This window comes from Salvia miltiorrhiza, chromosome 8, assembly GCF_028751815.1.
Source record: "Salvia miltiorrhiza cultivar Shanhuang (shh) chromosome 8, IMPLAD_Smil_shh, whole genome shotgun sequence".
In the NCBI taxonomy this organism is placed as follows: Eukaryota; Viridiplantae; Streptophyta; class Magnoliopsida; order Lamiales; family Lamiaceae; genus Salvia; species Salvia miltiorrhiza.
The window spans coordinates 22,938,365-22,965,772 of record NC_080394.1 but is presented as its reverse complement, the minus strand read 5'-3'; the positions used below and the strand labels follow the sequence as shown (position 1 = coordinate 22,965,772).

General features: G+C 35.9%; 1 protein-coding gene across 1 annotated transcript; it reads right to left on the bottom strand.

Moving 5' to 3' along the window:
- Positions 1-2,671: 2,671 nt before the first annotated feature.
- LOC131001936 (protein TONNEAU 1a-like) lies at positions 2,672-7,245 on the bottom strand. Its single transcript, XM_057928582.1, has 8 exons — positions 6,932-7,245; positions 6,182-6,314; positions 5,858-5,946; positions 5,655-5,777; positions 5,050-5,183; positions 4,934-4,959; positions 4,695-4,851; positions 2,672-3,194 (listed from the first exon to the last, which is right to left on the bottom strand). The coding sequence occupies exons 1-8, from the start codon at positions 7,016-7,018 to the stop codon at positions 3,152-3,154; spliced, it is 792 nt and encodes a 263-aa protein (XP_057784565.1). The 5' UTR covers positions 7,019-7,245; the 3' UTR covers positions 2,672-3,151.
- Between the last annotated feature and the right edge of the window lie 20,163 nt (positions 7,246-27,408).

The following is a 27,408-nucleotide window of genomic DNA, read 5'->3' as shown; positions in this document are numbered from 1 at the left end:
TATATCTTTTTGGCTCAAGACACGGTCGTGTAGCCACCATGTGCAGTCATCGTGTGCACGTATATATAACTCTAATTGTGCATACGATGACTCAAGACATGATCGTGTAGCCACCGTGTACAGCCATTGTATGTACAATTACGTACCCCAATTGTGCACATGGTGGCCAGGTTGCCACACAACCGTGTCTTGCCATCATGTGCAAGTCGTAACTTATACTCTTTTATTTATTTTAACTTATCAATATATAGTGAGGTAATGTAGTAATTTAGCACATTTTGGCATAAAAAACTTATACTTTTATAAATAGGTGTAAAAATCTTTTACTTTTTATTATGTGGTATTTAAAAAAAAAATTCCCCAATTATAAATATAAATCTTTTAATTATTTGCTAAAAAAGGAATGAGACAATCAATCTATCTATATAATATATAACGCAAATTTTTGGGTGCGGCTGGCCGCATAATATGCAGTCGGTTTGAAAGTTTATATTTCTTAACAATAATGTTTACTTTTATTCATAAGAACTATCAAGTAAGCTCAATGTGGATGCTTATAGGAGTATTTACTATTCTCACTTTAAAAAAGTCATTTTACTCATCTAGAAAAACTGAAAAAGTACATTTTAAAAAATAAAAGAAAGGGATCCTATAATAGTTGTTGAAAAAAATTATTAAAATTATATAGACGTTACAACAATTTCGATATTTATCTCTTCAAAAAAACAATTTCGATATTTATAAAATTTGAGGGTCACCATTATCGGGTTGCGCGACATTTAATCTTTTCTGGTCCATGCAGGTGATTATGACTCCTTATCCCTATGTGTTTTTTCTGTCACACACTTGAACCACAAATTTTATCATATATATATATATATATATATATATATATATATATATATTGATTTAGGGGAGTTGGGGAGGGAGAGCAGTGAAGTTTGAATTCGGGACCTCATTGTTCACACACAGGATATCGCACCGCTTGGTGTCCCCTTGGGGACATCATCTATATCTTTTTGAAGAACATTTTTAGGGATATTTTGTGTCTAAATATACAATTTTTTATAAAATTTTAATTTTATACATAAATTAAAATTTGTCTTTAAATATGTAAGTGTTTTATTTTTATTTGATTTTTCACACGCTTGTCAATTGACCTTAAATTAATACTAATGTATACATATGTAATATCTAAATGACTTAAACGACCAATGTGTTAAATGATGTGGTTAGATATATATGTGTGCTTAATAATATTCTCTCTTTTATATATATTAAAAAAAAAGATATATACGTCATTGTAGCTAGTCACAATGACATTAATATACCACTTCAACTTGTCGTGATGGACGGATGACATAAATTCACCAAAAATTATCAATCGTGTGAAAAATCAAAATAATTGAAAATTTGTATATTTAGAGACTAAATTTTTATTTTATATACAAAAATTAAAATTATACTATGAAAATTTGTGTCCAATTATTTATCATCTATACAAAAATAACTAAGAGCACCCACATTAGTGAGGCTCATCCCGCCGACTCGAGTCAACCATGAGGAGTGAGTTAATCAGTCGCGAGCAACCATTATGGTGAACGTGTGTTATATACGTGTCGAAATTCAAAAGAATAATAATAAAAAAATTCACACCTGATTTCAGTGAGCAATGACGACCATTTAAGAAAGAAGAGAGAAAAGAAGTGTACCGGGAAGAGAAGATGAAACAACGGAGATTAAAGAAAAAATAGACGAGGGATATATGTTCATATATTTACACAGCAAATTCATGTATTTAATTGATTAAGAGCCAATTTTATCATCTGAATTACTCGTAACCAAATAATTCGACAATCCAATAACGCTATTCTAGATTCAAATAAGCTGACCCTATTCACATCAAATTCTCAACCATCTTGCAGTTCAAACGGCATTTGTCTTTTATTGAGAAAAAATCCAATATTATTCTATTAGGCCCCAATAATAATTTGTAGAAATTATGTGTCTCGTGAGATGATTAGTTTGTAGAGCAGACAATTCAAAAGTTAAAAAAGTTTTGGATTCAAATTCTACTAACTTTTCTATATTGAGCTGACTAAGAAAGTCGACTTTAAATTTGATTTATTTATGTTAACGAGCCTCACGAGTTCGAATTCAAAAAATGCCAATATCTAACAAATTCACGTATAGCTCGATACATGTACATTCATGTGTAGGAAAATATTGCTATAATCATAATATTCTCTTTGTCCATGCAATAAGTATTCATTTCTTTTTTTGATAAATGTACCCACACAACTCACTCACAATAAAAGTGAATCTCTTATTCCACTTACACACTTAATCAATTTTTTAAAACCCGTGTCACTCCCAAATGGATACTGATTTCATGGACGGAGAGAGTATATGATAATTCACTGTTTACTAAGATAAATTAAAATTTTAAGATATTCAAAGTCCTTCATAATTTCTATTGCTTCATCTAATTTTACTTGATTTATATTACATTAAAATGATAGAATTCAAGAAATCCTAATAATGAAGATAAAAATACTCAATCATGTATCTTATCAATAAACAAAAATAAACGCCTCCTAAAGGAGTAACTATACGAATTCAATGCTACACATTCACAAAGCTAGAATCGGATGCAGTATCTACCACCAGATTAACTGAAAATGTGAAAAAAATCTACTACCAAGTCGAGATTACAAAGCTACCATTGAACATAGTATCTAACCACAACACGACGTATCTACCGATGTTTATTACATTATACCAACGTTGGTCGAATTCTATGGTCACATACACAAACAACTTTTAAAGAAACAGAGGTAGTAACTTCATCGGTGCAAACAAGAAAAATATAACCCTAAAACATGTAGACTTTGAAAACAATGCCAAGTTGTCAATCTTTACAACCCTATAGGGAAACCATTTTCGGACTAGGATATGATAAAACTGAGAAAATGGATATAAGTAGAGACTAACCAAGATAAGGTGTGAACAAGAACAAGGAGATGACAGAAGAAGCCTTAACTTAATGATTCAAATGTAAAATGCAAAGGGGCAGATTTGACCTTACATGAAATCAGTGCTGTTGCAAGGCTAAAATGAATGAGGACCACCATATCCACATAAATTACGTCTATCCAGTGCTATCTTCTTCGGATATCTCATCTCCAGCACGCCTACAATTCATAAAACAAGATTGAGATCATTCGCCAAGCACGGCATAATACTGGCATAAAGGATTCGAGCCAAGCACATAAAGTTTCACCAAAGATAAGGCTGCTTATAAATGTCTTGTTACTATCCTCACCCGTCGATCTCTAGGGATAAGTCCCATAAAAGCAGAAAGGATATAAACAATAGGCACCATATTTATCAATTTTCTTGCCATTGGTTTTCTTCTTAAGGTGTATTATCTTTGGTTGTAAATTTATCATGAGAAAATGAGAGATAAAAAAAAAAAAATTATCCCTTTAAATCCCTTCTTTATTTTCTCTCATTTTCTACAAAGAGAATTTCACCCTTTTTCATTTATCCCATAATTCTTGGATATATTTAATCTCACCCTTTTAATGAGATATGAATCAGGTAAAATTTGCCCAAATAATAGAAATTATCAAGGGCCTTGGAATATCTTAAAATTTCAATCCATCTTAGTAAACAATGGATTAGCCTTACTATTTATCTATTTAAGCTACATGATTGATAAAATAATCCAACTTAATCAAGTGTTTGGTTTGCATGATTAGGTCCGTGCTGGATAACTATGCCCGCACTCTAATCATGCAATTGAGTGATTATTTATCACCCCAAAGTTGGGTGGACTATTTAATCGCTCTCCTATCCTATCAATCTTATCTATTTCATCCACCAAACCAAACGCCCCCTTAGAGATGACTTTGGATTATTTTTAAGTTGACCGCTTTAAATTTACATGGTTTTTATTACTAACATGATACATCTTAAAGTTCAATATTTATTCAAATAGTTGGACAATATACTTCAATATGTTAACACATATAATTGATCTTATTTGCATATTAATGCATAAGAGCTAATATAGGTAAACCGCCTGTTCTGCGGCCAGCAAAATGTGACAAGGTAATACAGTTGATATTTTAATTTATCAATGAGATGCATAGACAACTCCTTTGAAAATAAAAACTTCAATATTGAAGTTGAGTTCAAGCCCTTCCCATTTTTCTTTCATTTTGTATTTATTCTTGTAAAATAATTCTAAAAAGTTGTAATTTGTAATCATGAAATGTAAACTTGTTAGGTTTCAACTAATATTCATGAGAATGATGCCTTTCGTTCATTATGTGTTCCATTGTTATTGTTAATCTTTATTTAAATTCTACATTAAAAAATTTAGAATATTCTAAAATTAATAGTAAGAACTGAGGGGAAAAACAAACAAACAAACAAACAGTTGAAACCATCAGTTCCTACCCTTAACCAGAACAGGAATGATACTTAAAAGGGCCATTTGCGGACTTGCGGTTCCCACCTCAGATGGAACCGCAACCAACTATTCCTGAACTGTGAACACCTCTAGACACAACATGACATCATCATTTAACACTTTCCGGAGATTTTTCACAACAGAATAGTAACTATTTCCATAACCAAATTTCTGCCAAAAAAAATATTGATGTCGTCAAGTGTCAGAAACAAACCTCCAAGATGTGGTCCCACGACGAGCATTTCTCTCCAATTGCAGATTTTCTAATGCAGCAGAAGCACGGATGACATCTTCAGAATGTTCATCATTTTCATACCTCCAATTATATTCATCTCTTCTGTAGCCTGACCCAGATGATCCAGTTCTTCGATCTGAAATTTTTAACTGATTAGATAGGAGAAAAATAACTATAACTGGTGTTGTTGAACCAACTTTAAATTGTTTACTATTTACCAGATGATTGTGAAACAGCATTAGGCCTGCAAGGAGCATTTTACAATAAATTACAGACTGAAAAACAGACCAATCAAAGAGAAAGGAAGAATGAGGAATTGAAACTGATCATTAACCTTCCCAGTTGAGGTATACCCCCAGCAACTGTTGGTGGTGAAGGTCTCCTAACATTGCGTGCTTCCAAGTTTGATAGAGGTTCAGAATCTGCAATGGACGATCTCCTGTTGCCGCCTCTTCCTTGAGACAGATTCTACACGAACACGCACTAAACAATAGCTAATTCATTCCAAGGAGAGAAGATAAGCAAAAGAAACAGATACCTAAAACTCACGGTGGAGAGAATCCAAGCAGGTCAATTAGTTCATATTTTCAGTATGTTGTGGGTATATGAGAGCCAGAAAAAAAGATGAAACTATAAGTCATAGATTTGAATACCATTTTAATACAAATGTTTGGCTTGGGAAGTCAAGAATCATAATTTACAATGAGATGCACTCCCATACATCCGGATGCATGGCACATCTACCTCAATTGGAGATTAATGGATCATAATTACTAATTAGAATTAATGAACCCTAATTGGATTTAAACTAAGATGAATGTCCCGTGCATCAGTATGCACACAAGTTTTTCACCTTCACAATAGTCTGCCAAAACAGGCAGAACACATTTTCTGGAAACGTAACGTGCATTCTTTTAACTCAAACTTCAACCTACCTACCTCGAACTTCAAGAACCCCTCAAGAACGTCCAAAAGCAAAGGCCCACTGTCTCCATTCCGATTAAGGTCATAAGCGTTCTTGCTGCTGAAATCTTTTAACTCGGATTTCCAGGACTCTTTTGGCTGAAATTAAAAGCAAAAGATCAACAAACTGCAATTGTAAATGAACAAATCATCAAGTAACAAAAGTAAGGAGAAAATACCAAATTACTCTCTGGCAAGTAGACTTTTAATGTGTGGTTTAATTGGGACCAATCGAGATATTCACATATTAAGGCAGTTAGAAGCCTCCCTGAACATAAAGTATCATGAAAACATATTAGCTTGAGAAAATCTCACAACTTAGAAAGCCTTCCAAGAGCTCAAAAATAAATCTGCCTCTCCCAACACAGCTATTAAGTAGTTGAAAAAATTTGAATCTCATTATGTTTAGAAGAGTCTAAACAACTCATATACACCAGAACTATGTGAAAATTAGTACATCAATTGTGAAGAAAGATAATCCGACAATTGAAACAAAAAATTACCCGAGGGCGAGTTGTGCAGCTGCTTGGCACGATCGTTGCAGCTACCCAATAGTGCAGGAGGCAAACCGTCTTCTTTCTCAATTACTTTATCCTCTTCTTCGATTGCTTCAAACACACTAGCTCTAAGCTCAGCCTAAAACCAAATTATAACTTTCAGCATAATGTAAGGAACCGTACATAAAGGCGCATATTAACTTGTTAGGAAGATTGATAACTCTACAAAAGTTTCTGGTAAATATAAATTCACAGCAACAAACTTCACTTTATCAATGTTGTATGTTTACATACTAAATCCAAGAACCTTTACAGAGACAAGGTAGCTACAAAACACCTTTCCAGCATTCTAAACATAGGCTTATTCTCTTAAAAACCAAATTCACATAGCACCCACCCATGAAAGGAAGTCGAAAGCCACAACTAAGTAACATCTCAAGTGCATTTACCTCAAAAACTACTAAAGAAAAAGAAACATACTAACTAGCTCTCAATATCTTCAGTTTTGCTATCAGCTCAAATCTGGAGCTAACCAACAACCAATAAACATATATTAATATCAAAACCACTATAACATGTCTTAGCTACAAACTGCAAATAGAAAATCACACGATCCCATTAGTCCTTCCCCAACAATTTAACACAGGCACAAACAGGGAAAAAAATTAAAAATAAAAAAAGCACCCAAAAATATCACGATTGAGAAACAATATTGAAGCAAATGGGAATAAAATTAACGAGGGCATCGATGCTAACACGGATCTTGGCGAGAACGCCTTTCTTCTCCAATGTACGAGTAACCAGGGTTTTTAAATCCATCATTTCTCTCGTATAATCGTCCATTCTAATTTTCAAATTTCCCCCAATTTTTCAAGAATTTCTTCCCCAGCTCCGAAAACCCACCGAAGTTTATCAGGGCCCTGTTCTGATTCTTGAATGCTGCGAAATTTAATGATTCTTGATTTTTTGAAATTGCTTTAGTTGGAATTGCGCATAATTTTGGGAGCGTTGTCGAGAATCATTGCCTCAACCAATTGTAGAAACTTTGCAAGTCGCTTTCCTAAGAATAAATCGTTGCAGATGTGGATATGCGACTTTAGTTGGCATTGTTAATAGAAACTAGCATTTGTAAATGTGTGATGAGGAGTAAAGTAAGGGCCGAATTATTTATACATATTATTATTATTACTGTTATTATTGTTGTTATTTTGAATATTTGGTGTAGCGTTGACTTAATAAGGTTGCTTTATCAATCGGGAATTATCTTGATAGCTTAACGACTCGCTCTATTTCGACTTTGACAATCCAACTCTGCATTAGCCTCGATGACTCAATTCCAAGATAAAGATTGTTGTAATAACTCCACGTCCTTCGAACGCTCGCAAGGGCCTTCTTTGTCCAATTCGCTGAAGCTTCTTTCCAAATTCACCCTTTTTTTCCCTCACAATCCCTAAAAGTTGTCGGCCGCCGCCGTCATTTTCCAAATTCACCCTCCATTTTCCAGCTTCGATCGGTCTCTCTCTCACACTCTCCTTCACAGACCACGCACACACAGGCCATCACGGTCTCCTTCTGCATCTCCCTCGATCAGTCTATCTCACATTCTCTGCTAAGTTTCAAGATGCCACCGCCGAAAATCGAAAGAGTAGGGGGGCCGTGGATTTGGGGATCTAGGGTTTCGTAGGAGGAATAGGGATAAAATCGGCAGTGGTTAGCTTCTCGCCACTAATGTAGCCGAATTTAGGTGGTCGGGGCTGGATCTGGAGCCAAAGACGGAGAGAAGAGTAGCTCCTAGGCGGTGATACAGCGGAGGCTCTGCCAGTGAGCACTATAGGCAGGCTAGAAGAGGGAGAGATGAGAGAAGACAGGCGAGAAAAAATAAAAGAGAGCTAAGAAGAAAGAGAGAGAATCAGCTGGTTGCAGGTGGCGGCAGGGGGCGGCGACGGCGGATGGGGGCGTATTACCAGCTGCCACCGTGTCAATTCCGACTGCCACTGTGCCATTACCGATGCCGGCGTATGAAAAAACCGGTCACCGGACAAAAACAAGACAAAACTGAAAGGTTATATATTTAAAAGTAGAGTTTTTAAATTATGAGCAAAAACCAATTAGGGGTAAACGTTATGGATTTACAGGCAACTACCCCTAATTATAATTGTAATGGGTAAAATTCATATAAGCTTAAACTATATGGCCCAACGGGCCAGCCCGGTAAAGTGATCCATACCACATTCATAGCATAAGGTCCAAAGTAAGCCCGTATGGGGGAGATACGTGAACCCGCTAGGAAAAACCCTAAACGCGACAGTTACTTGGCGACTAGGTCAGATGAGAGTCACGGGAGATCGTTTCCTAAGAAGTCAGAACTGCTAGGGTTTCAAGGAGCATTCCAGCAAACCCTAACCCTAGTCGCCTCCCTGCAGGCCCGTGACCTATATATACTAATTCACTAACAGAATCATGGTATCCACAATCACTCGTATCCACTGTTGCACTCGCACACGATCTTTCACTCTTGTTATCACCCGCTCTCCCCACTTTTCCGTTTCGCCTCTACGCTTACAACTCTCTAGGGTTTCGATCGCCCGACTAGCCCCGCTAGCCCGGACGTCCGTCGCCCCTTATTCCACATCGCTCATTAGCTCTAACTCCGACTACCGAGACACCCCGATCATCCGGAGAACTCCCTTATTACTATCATTACTCTATCTCCTCTCCATCATTTATTTATTTCATTACGTTACTTACGTCTCTTGTTCATATTAATTCACTGACTTGAGCGTCGGAGGCCCTTCCATCGACACCCCCATCGGTGCTCTTCGGAGGGCTCTAATGTTGCTTGCGGTTTCAGGTTGCTAGTGTCCGTCGATCCATACGTGACTGACGTCGCTTCCGTAATTGTCGGATTCACCCCCAACAATAATTATTAACACTACCTTTTAAATGAAATATTTTCTCTAGTCACAATACATTCAACCATTTTTATTAAAATTTGTGTCGTTCCATTTTATGACTATTTTTTTTGCGAGCAGAGGGAGTATAAAATAAATATTAACTCGATTGTCATGTAAATACTAGTAGGCCAGCTCGTGCGATGCATGACCAACATCGAAATTAAATGATATTTTAAATAAAAAATATACATATTAAACATAATTTAAATATAAGTTAATGCAAATATCAATCTAAAAAAATGAAATTATCCACGACATAATCTCAATTAAAAAAAAACATGAATTTGAAAATGTTTGAATTTTCAATTTTTGAAATACCAATTAATTATTTTTTAACTAATAATGTGTGTAAATATATAAATCATCAAATATCAAAAGCAATTATAAATGATAAATGAGTATCATGATGTATCATATAATATTCTAAGATGTACAAAACTATTTATTTGCATATAGTTTAATATATTTTTTGAATGCATATTTATGTGATCATTTTGTTTACATACAATTTTTAACATAAAGTTTTTCTCTGCAACATCCAAAGATTTGATTTTACAGAAAAAATATGATTTGTTTTCATAAATAAAATTGGTCAATTTATTAAGTATAATTTTATAATATTGAACAATGATGTTGCAGTATTTTAGTTGATTTTGATTTTAATTAAAAAAATATTTGAAAGTTAGTTATATCTGTAAATCGTAAGTGTATACATGTCACGTAATTTGAATAAACATGACAACAATTATTTTTATATGCATAAAAAAAAGAAACAATAGTGCAGAATGACCCTATTCAACATACAACATCAAATTTTGTCCACCATTTGAAAAAACATAAATTTTGGTCATTTTTTGTATGTCATGACTATTCTACCCTTCTCTCTCTATCTCCAGCGGCTCCTCTCTCTTTCTCATCTCCCTCTCTCTGCTCCAGCGGCTCCTCTCTCTTTCTCATCTCCCTCTCTCTCTCTCCAGTGGCTGCGCGGCAGCGGCGTCGAGCTTGGAGAATTCGTCGGAGTTCTCGCGGCGGTGGTGGAGGAGATCCTCCCCCTCTCTCTCTCCAGCGGCTGCCACTCTCTCCTCTCTCTTTCTCATCTCTCTCTCTCTCTCCAGCGCGCCGCCTGGGCAGAATTAATCGGAGTAGAGGATGAGGCGGCGGCGGCGGCAGATCTGGTCTGATGAGGCGGCGGTGGTGGATCTGATCTGATCGTTGCGCCACCTCCTCCATCGGCAGATCTGATCTCCGCCTCCTTCGATTTCAGCCATGGCAGATCTGATCTGATCTGTGTGCTGCACGTATGGCACTTATGACACTATTAGTGCCATAAGTGCACACTTCCCCCTAGGGTTTAGATATTCTATTTAGGGTTTAGATTATCCATTTGAGGTTTATATGTTCCATTTAGGGTTTAGATTATCCATTTAAGGTTTAGATGTTCCATTTAGAGTTTAAATGATGTTGTTGTTTCTGTATTTGTGCTGCACGTATGACACTATTAGTGCCATAAGTGCCCAAAATGATTATTTTACTTGGTTTTATTTTGGATTTCCGTTGGTACTTATGGCATTTTAGATTTCTGTTGGCACTTATGGCACTAATAGTGCCATAAGTGCCAACGGAAATCCAAAATAAAACCAAAGTAAAATCTTGGCACTAATAGTGCCATAAGTGTCTAACCCGACCCGGCATGCGACCCGCGTGCCTGATCCTACCCGATCCGCCTCATTAAGGGTAAAAACGTCCAAATCAATAAAAATTGCCAAAATTTGTGTTTTTTCAATGTGTGGCCATAAATTGTGTTTTATGTTTCATTTTGGCTACTTCAAAATTTTACTCTAAAAAAAATGTGCTATGAGTAAGTGAAAAAATAAAGGGTTGAACATGAGATATACGTAGTTCATTTTCAAAAATAAAATTTAGAGTTAATATATAAAACTATCCACTTTCATATTGTAAAGATAAAAATTGTCCACTAAGATAAAAACATTAAAAATTGGCCAGTTTTTAGATAAAAGTACAAAATTGCCCCTTACTTTAAAATTTAAAAAAATGGCCACTCATTTCTCTCTTTCTCTCCTCTCTCTCTTCACCTTCATGTCACTTTTTCTCTCTCTCTCTCCCTCCCTCCCATTTCCTCTCCTTCTCGTCCTCGTCGCCGCTCCACAGTTGCCGCCCACCACCACCGCTACGCTGCTGTTTCTGAGACGGAGGGAGCCGCGCATGCGGCAGCGTTGCTCCGCCACTGCTGACTCGCCGGGGAATAAGACGCGCTTCTGGCTCGGCACCTTTGACTCCGCTGTGCCACCTCCCCCGGTTCGACGCTCCGCCTTCCCCGGTTCGACGCGCCGCCTCCCTGGTTCGACGCTCCTTCGGAAGCCTCCCCCTCCGTTCGCCTACATTAGCGCCTCCTCTGTACACCTATATTCGAGTCCGCCCCATCCCTGAATTCCAATTCGCCTCGCCGGAGCCGTTGCAGCGGCTGGGCAGATCTGGCGCGGCCGTGAGCTGCCCACTGAACGGTAGATCTGGCGCGGGCAATAGAGGATGGGGTCGGACGGCGGTGGGTGGTGTGGGGTTCGGTCGGCGGTGGGTGGCTGCAGCAGCTGGGCAGATCCGGTGTAGATTCGGCTGGGCAGATCCGATGTGTATCAGAGAAGTCGAAACCAGATCCGGTCAAAGCAGACCCGGTCAAATTCTATATCAATCTCTACAAATCTTATGGTAGAGAGAGACAAAAAGAAAGAGAGAATCCAGCAGCACATATTTCAGTACTCCATAGAATGCCTCTGAGAAAAAAAAAAATAGCATAGAATGATCTCATCTGGTCAATGGTGGTAGAGTTGTCGGCCATAAGCTGTGTGCGGTGGTTTTGGTTGTTGGAAAATTTAGGAGTCCATCGCTGGAAGAGATTTTGATTGTATTGTATTGATAATTAATTAATATATTTAACTGATATTTTGAGGGTGTATAGATCGATTGAAAGATAAAGAGATTTTCGACAATTGATTAAAGTTCTTAAATTCACAACTAGATCTATGAATTCACAACTTAAATGTTCTTGAATTCACAACCAGCTCGATGAATTCACAACTTAAAATTCTTGAATTCACAACCAGCTCGATGAATTCACAACTAAAACTCGAATTCACAACCAAAATAAATTCTAGTTTTAATTGTGAATTCAAACTTTAAAAACTCAAATTCACAATTACTTGAATTCACAATCAAAATAAATTTGGTTGTGAATTAAATTTTACTTGCGAATTCGTCTGGTTGTGAAATCACAACCAAAAAATTCTGATTGTGAATTAAATTTTAGGGTTTAGGGTTTAGGGTTCACAACTAGGGTTTACGGTTTCAGTTCAGTTCAGTTGTGAATTTACTGTTTCAGTTCAGTTGTGAATTCACAACCACTACAAGAAAACACGCGTTTAACGACCGAAAATTTCGGTCGTTAATTTTTCGGCCTTAACGACCGATTTACGACCGTTTAACGACCGATTTTATTTTTTATTTATTTTTATTTTTTAACGACCGAAAATTCGGTCGCTAATTATTTTTTTAATATTTTAATATTTAATTTTTCTTAACGACCGAATTTTCGGTCGTAAAAATTATTTTTTTATATTTTAATTATTTTTTAAATTTTAACGACCGAAAATTTGGTCGTTAATATATATATTTTTATTTTTTTATTAAAAAATTATTTTTTTTTAATTTTTTTTTAATAATTTTTTTTAACGACCGAATTATTCGATCGTTAATATTATTTTTAATTTTTTTTATTTTTTTTAATTTTTTTTAATTATTTTTTTTAAAGACCGAATTTTCGGTCGTAAAAATTATAGTTTTATATTTTAATTATTTTTTAAATTTTAACGACCGAAAATTCGGTCGTTAATATATATATTTTTATTTCTTTTTAAAAATAATTTTTTTTAACGACCGAATTATTCGGTCGTTAATATTATTTTTTAATTTTTTTTATTTTTTTTAATTTTTTTTAATTTTTTTTAATTTTTTTTAAATAAAAAAATATTTTTTTAAATTTTTTTTAAAGACCGAATTTTTCGGTCGTTAAAATTATTTTTATTTATTTTTAATTAATTTATTTATTTATTTTATTTATTAACGACCGAATAATCGGTCATTAATTTTATTTTTCCAATTTTAAAAATTTTAAATTTCATTTTTATTTTTATTTTTTGATTATATATATATATATATTTAATTATTTTTTATTAATTTTCTATTTAATTATTATTTTCAAATTATAGAGAATATTTTAAAAATGATTGTTATTTTCATAATATTATTCTATAAAAATAGATAATATTGATTATTAATAAAAATGTGATATTATTTGCAAATAATAATAAATTATTAGACTTATTAGATTTTCTAAATTATTAGATTCATTATTTTCAAAATATTAATAATTTTATTATTTTAAAATAATAAAATTATTTTTCAAATATTAATTTTATTAAAATTGATTATTTGATTTAATATTGATTTTGTTGTATATTTGATTGTTATTTTTCATACTCATATTTTCTTTTCTTTTTTTAATTACGATAATATTAATTTTTTATTATTTTAAATTCGATCGTATATTTATCGTCAATGTTTCGCCGACACCACAAATCTTAGTTATTATCTCGACATATTATAAGGTTATGAATGATTAATGATATTTTATATTGAATTAGAGTTTAAATGAATTAATAGGAACTATATATATCAATAATACGAGTGTTCTGTACTGGTGACTACTCGAAAAGAACTTCAAGGTTAAGCGTGCTTGACTTAGAGCACAAGTGAGATGGGTGACCTACTGGGAAGTTCGTCAAATGGTATGCAATTAAAGTAAAAATACATTAGAAATACACTAAAAATACTTGTGGGATACAAAGATAAAAAAAAAAATTATTTTTTTCGAAAAAAAACAATATTTTTTTTTATTAATTTTTAACGACCGAAAATTCGGTCGTTAAAAATAAAATTTCGGTCGTTATTTAAAAAAAATAAAAAAAATTATTTTTTTTATTTATTTTTTTTCTCTTTTTAACGACTGAAATTTCGGTCGTTAAAAATAAAAAATCGATCGTTAAATTTAACGACCGAAAAAACGGTCGTTAAAACTCGGGCGACGATGCAAACAACGACCGATTTTTGGGTTTTAACGACCGAAATTTCGGTCGTTAGAGCCGCATTTTCTTGTAGTGAACTAGGTTTACGGTTTCAGTTCAGTTCAGTTGTGAATTTACTGTTTCAGTTGTGAATTCACAATCATAATAATTCACAACTAGGGTTTAGGTTTAGGATTTAGGGTTTAGGGTTTCAGTTCAGTTCAATTGTGAATTTACTGATTAAGTTCATTTGTGAATTTACTGTTTCAGTTCAGTTGTGAATTCACAATCGTAATAATTCACAACTAGGGTTTAGGTTTAGGGTTTCAATTCAGTTCAGTTGTGAATTTACTGTTTCAGTTCAGTTGTGAATTCACAATTGTAATAATTCACAACTAGGGTTTAGGTTTAGGGTTTAGTGTTTCAGTTCAGTTCAGTTGTGAATTCACAATCGTAATAATTTACAACTAGAGTTTAGGTTTAGGGTTTAGGGTTTAGGGTTTAGGATTTCAGTTCAGTTTAGTTGTGAATTCAAAACCAAAAAAATCTGGTTGTGAATTAAATTTTGATTGTGAATTCGACTGGTTGTGAATTGTGAGATTTTTTAAAGGGGTGATGTAAAGTGGACATTTTTTAATTTTTAATGTGAAGGGTATTTTGGTAACACTGGCCATTTTTTAATATTTTTATCTTAGTGGACAATTTTTAATTTTACAATATGAAAGTGGCCATTTTAAAAATCCACTCTAAAATTTATATGATTTAATATTTAAAATGTTATTTTTAAGATATATATGTATATATATATATAATTATTTACCTACAAATTTATATTAGTATAAATTTTACTTTAGAAAATTATTTTTAAGATAAAGAGTTCTAAAATGAACAAATATAAGTTTTATCTTTTTAGTTGCATTAAATTGTTATAATAATGAAAGATAAGAAGTGAAACATTAAATTTGGAGAAATGAGAGGATAAAGGAAAGATGATAGATTAGAGAGAAAAATATAATAATTTTATGATTTTAAACGATAATAACTTATTCGTTTCAAATTTCTTTTTTATAATTTTTATATTAAATTGAAGATCTTTTCGTTATCTTTAATTTAATATCCATGTTGAATAGTTTTTTTATGAATCAAAGTTGTTGATTTTAAGAAAAGAATCAAAACAAAAAAAGGTAAACAAGGATAGAGAAATTTTGGTGGGAAAAAGTTAACGTTAGACTTCTCTTTTATATATTATATTAAATAAATTATAATTAACAATAAAAATATAATTAACTATAGATATTTAAATAAAAATCCATAATCACTTAATTTAAATACATATATAATAATGACGTGGTCTCCTGTACACCCGGGTTGTACCCGACCCAGATCCTGACCCAATTGGACTATCTTGATCCATTTTTTCTTCAAATGACACTAATATTAATATGAAATGACACTAACACTAACACGATCTTGGAATGACACTAACACTATTTTATTTTACAAATGACACTATTTGAAAAATAACACTGACACTATTTTGTTTTACAAATAATACTATTTCGAAAATGACACTAACACTATATTGAAATGACACTATATGAAGATGACACTAACACTATATTGAAATGACACTAACACTTGACATTCGGGTAGGATAGTCCAGTTGGGTCAGATTCGGATCAGGACCCTAGTGTACCGTACACTCGGATGTACAAAAGACTTTGTGTATGTTAGAAATATAGTGTTATTTATGGTATGATAGAATAGGGTTTATTACCTTCCTTATATAGATTAGAATCTCTTGTATATTTATATGTGCAGTGTCCAGTGATATGATATACAGAAAATTCACCCCAATTATGTTTTACGTTGCTTTCTTACATGGTATTAGAGCAATCGATCTAGGGTTTGAGATTTAGGATTTTTCAAAAAATTTCAAATTTGAAAATTAGGGTTTACAGAAAATTAGGGTTTACCCTAGCTGCCGCTGTCTACCTCCGTTCTAGCCCTAACCATTCGACACCTCCAGTTCAGGGAGGTGCACCGTTGTCCGGCGACCTTACGCCTGAAGTCCGGCGGCCACCGGAGTCCGGCTGACCAGAGGCATGTTTCCGGCACGTAACGGCGCGTGCGACACCGGAATCTGCTCTTTCGTCTCGACATCCTCTTTCGATCTGTGTACCTGTTAGGGTCAATACCAGAGTGGTGTTGGATCCGTTTCAGTACAGCTTCAATTTTCTAGCAGTTTTCGTTTCTGTTTTGTGATTTTGATTTTCAACATGTCTGATGCGGAGCCTAGGACTGTTGATATTATGCCTGTGATGACTAGAATCACAGAACACAAACTTACTCCAAACAATTATATGGATTGGCGTCAAACTATTGAACTTTATCTTTTGAGTATATCTATGGATAAACATATGACTGATGATTCACCATCTTCCGGTGCTTCACAACTTACATGGCTTCGAGAGGATGCTCGGTTGTTCTTGCAGATTCGTAATTCCATCAGTAGCGAGGTCGTTGGCATGATTACTCACTGCAAGACGGTTAAAGCTCTTATGACTTATCTTGACTTATTGTATTCGGGGAAAGAAAACATTTCTCGAATTTATGATGTGTGTCAGGCATTTTATAGGTCGGACAAAGGGGATCGCTCGATTACAGAGTATTTCATGGCATTCAAGAAGGCTTATGAAGAACTTAATTCACTGCTTCCTTTTAGTAGCGATGTCAGTGTCCAACTTGCCCAACGGGAGAAGATGGCTGTGATGAGTTTTTTGGCGGGCCTTCCGGATGATTTTGAAACTGCTAAATTACAGATTCTGTCCGACTCTAAGATTTCCTCCCTTCAAAAAGCTTTTTGTCGAATTCTTCGGACTGAACGTTCACCCTCTGTCCCTGTCTCTCACCTTGGGAGTGTCCTGTCAGCCGTGCTCCTACATATGAGTCTGGGAAGACTCAATACAAGCACAACGGGACCAAAGGACAACCTTCAGCATCTCGTGGGCAGGGACAGTGGCCTTCCTCTGTGGAATGTCGCTATTGTCATGACTTTGGACATATCAAGAGGGATTGTCCGAAACTGCGCAATAAGAAGCCTTCGTCTGCTCATGTGGCAGACAGTGGCAATCATAGTGGCGCGTCTAGTGATTCTGTCACTATTTCAGCCAATGAATATGCCAAGTTGTTACAGCAACAAGAGATAAGTCCATCCCATTCTGTCACTGCTATTGCCGAGTCAGGTAAACCTATGCTTGTCTAGTTTTCTCACCTTCCAAATGGGTCATATATTCTGGTGCCACCGATCATATGACAGGTAATTCCAAAGTATTCTCTACCTTTGAGTCTCAAAATACCTATTTTCCCGTTACATTAGCTGATGGATCCCAATCTTATGTTGTTGGATCAGGAACGGTCAATCCTACACCGTTTCTATCCCTGTCTTCTGTTCTTAACCTTCCTAAACTCTCGTTCAATTTGGTCTCTGTGAGCAAGCTTACTTGCACTCTTCGTTGTAGTGTCTCATTCTTTTCTGATTATTGTTTGTTTCAGGATCTTGCGACGAAGAAGATTATTGGTAAGGGGCATGAGTCAGATGGTCTCTACATTCTTGATACACAACCACCTTCATCAGTAACATGTACCGGAACCATCTCTCCTATGGAAGCACATTGTCGGTTGGGACACCCCTCTCTATTATCCTTAAAGAAGTTGTGTCCCCAACTTACCAAGTTGTCATCTTTAGATTGTGAGTCTTGTCAGTTTGCAAAGTTTCATCGTGTTAGTTTAAGTCCTAGAGTCAATAAACGAGCTAATGCTCCATTTGAGTTAGTCCATTCTGATGTTTGGGGTCCTTGTTCTGTGACATCAAAACCTGGGTTTCGTTATTTTGTCACTTTTGTTGATGACTACTCTCGTATGACATGGTTATATTTGATGAAGAATCGTTCTGAGTTATTTACCCATTTTCTGCCTTTTGTTCTGAAATAAAGACTCAATTTGGTGTGCCTGTCAAAATTTTACGAAGTGATAATGTTAAAGAATATTTGTCTCATACATTTCGTAATTATATGATGCACAACGATATTCTTCATCAAACTTCTTGTGTTGACACACCATCTCAAAATGGTGTTGCCGAAAGAAAAAATAGACATCTTCTTGAGACCGCTCGAGCTTTGTTATTTACTAGAAAAGTTCCTAAGTATTTTTAGGTTGATGTTGTCTCGACTGCTTGTTTCCTCATCAATCGGATGCCATCTTCCGTTCTTAGTGGTGAGTCACCCTTTCACGTTCTCTTTCCATCTCAACCTTTGTTTCCCATTGAGCCCAAAATATTTGGTAGTATGTGCTATGTTCGAGATGTTCGACCTCATGTTACAAAATTAGATTCGAAATCTCTAAAGTGTATATTTCTGGGGTATTCTAGGGTTCAAAAGGGTTATCGGTGTTTCTGTCCTAGTCTCAACAAATATCTTGTCTCCATTGATATTTCCTTTTCTGAACACATACATTTCTCTCCTGACCTCACTCTTTCTCCCACTAAGGAAGATGATCCTGACTTTCTCAGTTATACAGTTTCCACACTGATAGTTCCTCCATCCGAGTCTACTAAGCCACCCATCGTCCAAACATACTCTCGTCGTCCTCCTCCTTCCGTGCCTGCTCCTACTGAGGTGGTTCGTGATACGTCATCTTCGTGTCCCGATGAGCCAGTATCTTCGTCGTCAGATCCAACTCCGAGTGATGATCTTCACATTGCCCTTCGCAAAGGTAAACGCACTTGTACGTATCTCATTGCTGCATTTGTCTCTTATGCTCACTTATCTCCTGCCACTCGTGCTCTTGTTGCTTCTCTTGTTCGCATTCCTAAAACTGTTGCTAAAGCTTTGGCTCATTCTGGTTGGACCGCTGCTATGGTTGAGGAGATGAATGCTTTGATAGCTAATGAGACTTGGGTTCTTGTTGAACTACCTCCTGGTAAACGATCCATTGGTTGTAAGTGGGTGTTTACAATTAAAGTTAACCCTGATGGTTCAATCTCTCGTTTAAAAGCTCGTCTTGTTGCAAAAGGCTATGCTCAGATTCATGGTGTTGATTATTCTGAAACTTTTTCTCCTGTCGCGAAACTGACATCTATTAGGCTCTTGATTTCATTGGCAGCCTCGAATCATTGGCCTTTGCATCAGTTAGATATCAAGAATGCTTTCTTGCATGGTGATCTAGTTGATAACATCTATATGGAGCAACTGCATGGCTTTGTTGCTCAGAGGGAGTCTCATAAGGTTTGTTATCTTCGTAAATCATTGTATGGTTTGAAGCAGAGTCCTCGGGCATGGTTTGGTACATTTACTCGTGCTCTTGAGGAGTTTGGTATGAAGCAGAGTAAATCTGATCATTCTGTTTTCTACCAAAATTCTGATCGTGGTATTATACTGTTAGTTGTTTATGTGGACGATATTGTGATCACTGGTAGTAACTTTGAAGGCATTGCATCTCTGAAAGCTTTCTTTGCTACTAAGTTTGATACTAAAGATTTGGGAGAGCTTAAGTATTTTCTTGGCGTTGAAGTGATCAGAAGCAAGAAAGGAAGAATTTTCTTGTCTCAAAGGAAGTATGTGCTTGATTTACTATCTGAAACAGGGAAATTGGGAGCTAAACCACGTAGCACCCCAATGGTTCCTAACTTACAACTCACAAAGGATGGTGTGCTGCTTGACGACCCTGAGAGATACATGAGAGTTGTTGGAAAGTTGAATTATTTGAGAGTAACACGTCCTGATATTGCTTATTCAGTAAGTGTGGTAAGTCAATATATGTCTTTACCAACTGTTGATCATTGGAGGGCAGTGGAGCAGATTTTATGCTATTTGAAGGGAGCACCTGGACGTGGAATTGTGTATGGTGATCATGGCCATGACAAGATTGAGTGTTTCTCAGATGCTGATTGGGCTGGAGCAAGAGAAGATCGAAGGTCTACCTCATGATATTGTGTGTTCCTTGGAGGGAATTTGATTTCGTGGCAAAGCAAGAAACAGAAGGTCGTCTCACGCTCAAGTGCAGAGTCAGAATTAGGGCTGAGCATCGGTTCAAAACCGAACCGAACCGAACCATTTTAAGAAAACCGAAACCGAACCGACCATGGTAGCAGACGAACCGAACCGAACCGCCTGAACCCTGAAAACCGACCAAAACCGAACCGGCCGAAACCGATCGGTTTCGGTCTATAACCGAACCGACCGAGATTTTATCTTCTTTTCTTTTTTCAAAAAATCTGCCAAATTTGCCAAATCTATCAAACTACAAAACATAAATCTGTGCACAACTGCACATATTCGAAATTGGAAAATTGACCAACAAAAACATAATAAATTGGCTTACCTTCCGGAGGAGGGAAGAAGGGTGGTGGGGGGAGGTCTGCGTCAGTGGCGGTCCGGCGGAGGAGTCGCGGGCGGCGAGTCTGCTCGTGAATCGCGGAGGACACGCGGGCTCGTGGCTCGTGCTGGTCTGGTCTGCTCGCCCTGGAGGAGAAACGCCGGGGTGGGGGCGGTCGCCGGTCAGAGAGGTGTCGGCTAGGCTGTGTGGAGAATGGAGGCTGCGAGGCGTGGCTGGGAGGAAGGGAAGAGACGTGGCTGGACCTTAAAATGGGAGGCGCGGCTGGACCTTAAAAATCTGAAATGAAGAGTAGGGTTTTAGACATTTAGTTCTAATATAAAATAAATAATAAATAATATATATATATATATTAATATATATGTATCGGTTCGGTTCGGTTCATAACCGAACCAAGAACAGAAAACCGAAACCGAACCGATACATGGTCGGTTTTTAACTTTAAAAACCGAACCGAAAACCGAACCAGAATTTCCAAAACCGAACCGAACCAGAAATGATCGGTTCGGTCGGTTTTTTCGGTTCGGTCGGTTCTATGCTCAGCCCTAGTCAGAATATAGAGCTATGGCTAAAGCTACATGTGAGATTATGTGGGTGCGTCAGTTTTTGGTTGAAGTGGGCTTGAATGTTTCAACACCAGCTAAGTTGTGGTGTGATAATCAAGCTGCATGTCATATTGCATCTAATCCGGTCTTCCATGAAAGGACGAAGCATATTGAGATAGATTGTCACTTTATTCGTGAGAAGATTCAACAAGGACTGATCACTACTGGATATATGAAAAGTGAAGACCAGTTGGGAGATATCTTCACAAAGGCTCTTAATGGTGTTAGGATTAGTTATCTTTGTAACAAGCTCGGCATGATTAATATCTATGCTCCGCTTAAGGGGGAGTGTTAGAAATATAGTGTTATTTATGGTATGATAGAATAGGGTTTATTACCTTCCTTATATAGATTAGAATCTCTTGTATATATATATGTGCAGTGTCCAGTGATACGATATACAGAAAATTCACCCCAATTATGTTTTACGTTGCTTTCTTACGGTGTATAATAATTATAGTTAGTGTCTTTCAATTATTGGAAGAATAGTATTTACAACTAAAACTAAAATATTTAAATATGTATATTATTATAATATTTATACAATTCAAGTTATTATCTTTTTTAATCGAGAATTAACTCAAGTTAAATTCGACAAATACATTTCACCTCATAAATAAATAACTACATAAATGTGTTGTGAGATTCCAATATGTGTATACACATAATTAGACTGATATATATATATATATATATATATATGTGTGTGTGTGTGTGTGTGCGCGCGCGCGTGTGTGTACACACACACACACAATATTATTATCTTATTTTATAATTTTGATATTTTAAATAACTTAAAGCCATATATTTAATTTTTTGTTCGATAAATAAAAATTTTAACATATTTTTATTTATATATATATATATATACACACATAATATATTTTTTATTTTTATTATTTAATCTCATATCATAAATAAGTGTTCGGAAAAATTCATGTTCTGATGAATCCCAAAACTACCTAACATGATTATTCAGCGTTGTAATTAGTTTTTAGCTTATCTGTTGGGAAGTTGAGTTTCTTTTTACATGTAGTAAGTCAAGGTGAAACTTAAGATGAAGTATCCGTTGAAGAGCACGAAGAATAGAAGTTTTCGATCAAATCAAAACTGAATAATACACACTCAGTTGAAGCTAGTGTACCAATCAACAAAGAAGTCTTCTCAACTGATAACAAGATAGCTAACGAATCAACGAAAGTACTCAGTTACAAAGCCACTAAATTACTCTATTGAAATGTACTTTGTCTGACAGATCTTCAGATGATCTGATTGCTAAGAGAGATTGTATTCTATGTTGCAAAACTGACAGCGACATTTCACCAACCTTCAATGAGAAGTTTCTTTTACGATGAAATAAAGAAGGATTATATTAATGAGCTCTCCAACGGACAACGACTCTTTCTTATACATGCTCTTATATATACTTCGTGGGTTCAAACACAATAACTACTGAAACTCTGTACGATCAAATCCTACAAGTCTTCTAAAGCTCAATAACACACTTTTAGCATATAATTGCGAAGAATGAATTTTTACAAGCTCAGAAAATCTCCCAAGCCTACATGTTATTTTACTTGAGATCTCACATTACATTTTCTTAGTGATTAGGTATATACTCTTTGTATACTCCAGCCAGTCTCCCGAGCAAACTGATCTTTTTGTGTTATTCTAATTGTAAAAGTTAGCTCACCCTAGTTGGAAAATACTTTTGAAACACATTTTCTTCTATAATAAGTTAGGAAGTTAGGTTTAGTGTTAGAAAGTATAACGTAAGTAAGCGATTAAGCGTTGAAAAATTACCTATCCAATTGCATATACCTCGCACACACAAAATAGCAGAAACTGTATAACACAAAATATCAACGAAAGTACCACAGAAAGTAAGAACAGTGAACACAAGAGTTGTTCACCCAGTTCGGTTAAACAACCTACGTCTGGGGGGTTACGTGTTGGGAACTTAATGAAATATCCTAGCCCTTATTTTGATGATACCAAAGTCCTTAGGTTTTCTTTGTAATAGACTAGAATCTTTCGAACTCAAGTGTTGGAGTTCACCTTCTAGTTTGTTTAGTGTTCTAAAGACTGAAGACCGGAGGAATGAAGAATGAAGAACGAAGAACTAAAGACTGAAGACTTAAGAACTCAACTGTTGTTCACGATTAAAGGCAGAGTCAAATACTGATATTTGACTAAACGAGTTTCTCAACTGAAGAATCAATTATGACTGATTTATTAATGCAGGCCACGTGAATTCAACGGACTGATAGTAAAGTCAAGTATCAGTTAACATTCTTCCTCGGACTGAACCTCCAGGGTTCTAAAAGGAAGCCACGCACTTCAAGTACAACCGCATTAAATGTAGAGATACAGAGTATCGTCATTTCTCTGCAGAGCATTCCTTTTTGGTGATTACTTTTCAGAGGCGCCCTACCTCCTGTACCTGAGTAGCCGTTTCTCACCAAATAAGGAACCTCGAAGATTGAAGCCCCATCCAATTTCGAATTACCTTCCAACGGATGATTTCTTGAAGACCATCTCCGCCAACGTATCTATTCAAGATTTCTCCTATAAATAGAGCTCGAGGATCACTTCAATCTTCACCGATTCAAATACATAAGCTGAAACGCTGCTGAAATTGCAACTCAGCCAATCAAAGCCTTCCAAAGTTTGAATCGAAGAAGAGAATCCTAAAGCCAAAATCAGTCAATTGCTGATTAATACATTCTATTAGAACCTTAGGCAAATACTTGTTTATCCAAAGCCTAAGTTACCGATTACAGAGAGCCTGTTCTCTGTGATCTAGTTGGTAGTTTTCGAACCTCCTTTCAACTGACCGAAAAGAGAGTTTGAGCCGAGAGGAGTTCAGACCAGTTGTTCTGACTCCAAGAGATCTTAGCCAGCGCTAGCAAAGGCATTGTGGTGTCTTAGCGTGCTAAGAGTGTTTGAGAAATCCAACCCAGTGTGTTGGTACTGAAAATTTGATTTTCAGTTGTAAGGTTTGCTGTGCACCCGTAAGCACAAGCCCAGAGTGTTTGTCAGTGTGATCAACTGACCGTGGGCGTAGGAATTGGATTATGAACCACGTAAAAATTCCTTTGTCGTTTATCGCTTTCAGTCTTTACTTTCTTATTTGTGCACAAACTCGTAAGTTAACTGAAACTGATTAATTGCAAAGTGAAACCAAAATCTTGACAACGTGTTAATCACAAAGGCTATTTCAAAAGAAAAGTTTTCCACTGTCAGTGTTATTAGTCTAACTGATCAATCTTCGGATAGTCAGTAAGATTCATAACACTCCTCTGTTTTCCATCAAGACTGAAGCCTCACGCATATCAGTTAAAGCATTGCGCTTAACTGATATCTCTTTACTGAAGATAGATTCAGTATCAGTCTTCAACCTTTGCAACTAAAGTTTTTCTTAACTCTTTTATCAGTCAAAAGGTTGTGCTTGTTTGTTTTAAAAATAGCCTATAGGTGTATTGCCCCCTTCCATACACCTATCCTGACCTTCCAGGACCTAACACCACGCCAAAGTAAATTATCCACTAGTGAAGATAAGATATATACAGGATTTACTCGACAGACTCTAGCCTCAATATCTTCCCAAACCCTCACAACGATCTACTCTCGAAGCGTGAATAAATCCTATTCACCACCAACACCCACAATCTAAATCTTCACCAACAACCTGGTGAAGATGAAAAAACACAAAAACGCACACCCACGATCTTGCTTGCTAACAACCAACAAGATAAACGACGAGCCTGTTCTCTTGGTCACTATTATTATAGCAACAAATACCGCAACTAACACAGTGCAATTGTAGCAAATAATCAGTAACCGAGTATCGTATCCACAGGGACTATTATGATGAATCACCTTAAGTAATCCTACCTAAACCCTAGTAATATTCAGGCAAACGAAAGATTTGATTGATTAACTAAAACGCTAATAACGATAATTAAAATCACGTAGGAAATATCAAATATAAAAGACAACTGATCCTAGGGTAGTAAATTCATTAACTAAATCTACGTAATTAATCTATTAATCCTATGTACCAATTTAATCCAGTTATGATGAGAGATCACTTAATTAATCAATTACTCTCGCTAGAGCAGCAACGATCGTAGATTAGTAAATTCTCTATCTCCGTTAGGTCTCAAGAAAATCTACTAACTCCCAATAGCTCCTAAGAATAGCTCCCTATGATCCACCTATCTCCGCTAGGTCTCAAGGTTAAAATCATATCATACATTCCTGAATCCGCTAAACAGTTATCTCCGCTAGGTCTCAAACCGAATAACTACACATGCAAACTATTGATCAGATAATTCACAAGAAATTAAGCACCAGGAATTATGAATCATAAACTGGAAGGCACAAAGGTATTAACAAATTAATCACATAAATTCAATCAACTATTTACAAACCCTAGAATCAGCTAAAGGAAACTAGCTAGACATAGTAAAATAAAACATAAATATGATTAAAAAGAACGCAATTGTAAAAACGAATTATATAAAAATCGAATAAAAACTGAAGTAGCGGCTTGAATCTTCAATCTTGATCCAAGCCTTGAAAACTGGAAAACAATAAAACTAACTCAAGCTATAAAACTAAAATATGAATGCTAGGGTTCGGGTTCCGATATGGTATATCTAGATAGGTCAAAAGAGGACCTATTTATAGATTTCAGATTTCCTACGATCAACATGGAAGTTGCCATGCAAAGTAGAATTGTAAAGATAATAGAATCGTGTAAAATAAGGCAACTCTCCAGCTGGATGCGCGCTCCGGAAAATACTCCTACTCTTGCCGAATTCGCAGCTCTCGCCAGAGGAACGGATGATTTCTCTGACCTCGCCAGAGAAATGAGTCGTCAGCGAAATGGTGATTTCTCTGCTCTGACTTCGCCAGAGAAATGGTGATTTCTCTGACTTTTCACTTCCCTGACTATTGAGCGCTGGACTTTACTTCTCTGATGCTGGCGCTTCTCTGCAGAGGAATGGTGATTTCTCTGGCTTTGATTTCTCTGGCTTCTCGATTCCTCTGCTCTGACTATCGACTTCTCTGGTGATTGGTTTCTCTGCTCTGGTGAGTTGACTTCGCTGACTCCAGAGAAATGGTGATTTCTCTGACTCCAGAGAAATGGTGATTTCTCTGCTTTGGAGATGTCGGTTCCTCTGGAAAATGCCAAATTCATCCAAAATTCTCCAAAATTGCATTCTTCCGTCTCGAAAGCCTAAATCTCCTGCAAAGCATAAAACACACCATAAAACGCACCAATTTCCAGAAGATTATCTTAAAATACGCACATACAAACCCTTAAAAATAGAGTAATTTAAGCATAAATCAACTCCCCCACACTTAGCCTTTTGCTTGTCCTCAAGCAAAATCTATATGAATCCTAGGAAGAGATTGATTTCAACAATGTTCATTTCCATCCACACATTCACAAAGTCAATTCAACACTTTACAATCAACATACATCTCTCGATCATGCAAGTAACTCAAAGTTTAAGAAGCAACAAAAGAGTAATGCAAGTAATTCGATCAGACCCAATTCTCCGCTAGAAGTGAATTCCCTAATGTGATCGCCTTTATAATCAATATCACCAATTTTCACACTTTGTGTGCTTAGAATTTTCGACAGTTGAGCCATAATTCATGAAATAAAACCATTTGGATGTAATCCAAAGTCTTTTCACGTGGTTTCCCATGCTCATAGTTAGACTAGAGGAGCAGAGACTCAGAGCTGCCACATTTCAGAACAGGCCAGATGTTTCAGAGCTGGCAATTTTTAGAGTTGGCAATTCGTCCAACATTTTCACAGATAAGATACGATCGTAGGCAATCACAATGACAACACTCCTTCTAGCATCTACCGGACAAATCACGTTTTACTTACTTACAAAAGTGTTGCAACAAAACTCATAATTCTTTGCGCAAACAAGAAACATATATTAAAAGTAAAATAAGAATAACCACTAAACAAACACAAACCCGAAATGCACATCGAAAACCATCTTCTCTTCCACAAATTCATAAAAATTAGCAAGATTCGAGTCCAAAAACTAAGCATAGAAAAATCAATTTCGCCCAATTTTTGAAAAATATAAGCAACAAAAATACCCCCCACA

What these genes read in the sequence shown, in the direction of transcription:
- LOC131001936 (XM_057928582.1), bottom strand. Translation starts at nt 7,018, where the DNA reads ATGGACGATTATACGAGAGAAATGATGGATTTAAAAACCCTGGTTACT. An exon ending in GCGTTCTCGCCAAGATCCGT is followed by an intron (nt 6,315 to 6,931) that starts GTTAGCATCGAT and finishes ATTTGGTTTTAG; the next exon opens with GCTGAGCTTAGAGCTAGTGT. An exon ending in ACTTGCCAGAGAGTAATTTG is followed by an intron (nt 5,778 to 5,857) that starts GTATTTTCTCCT and finishes TTTTAATTTCAG; the next exon opens with CCAAAAGAGTCCTGGAAATC.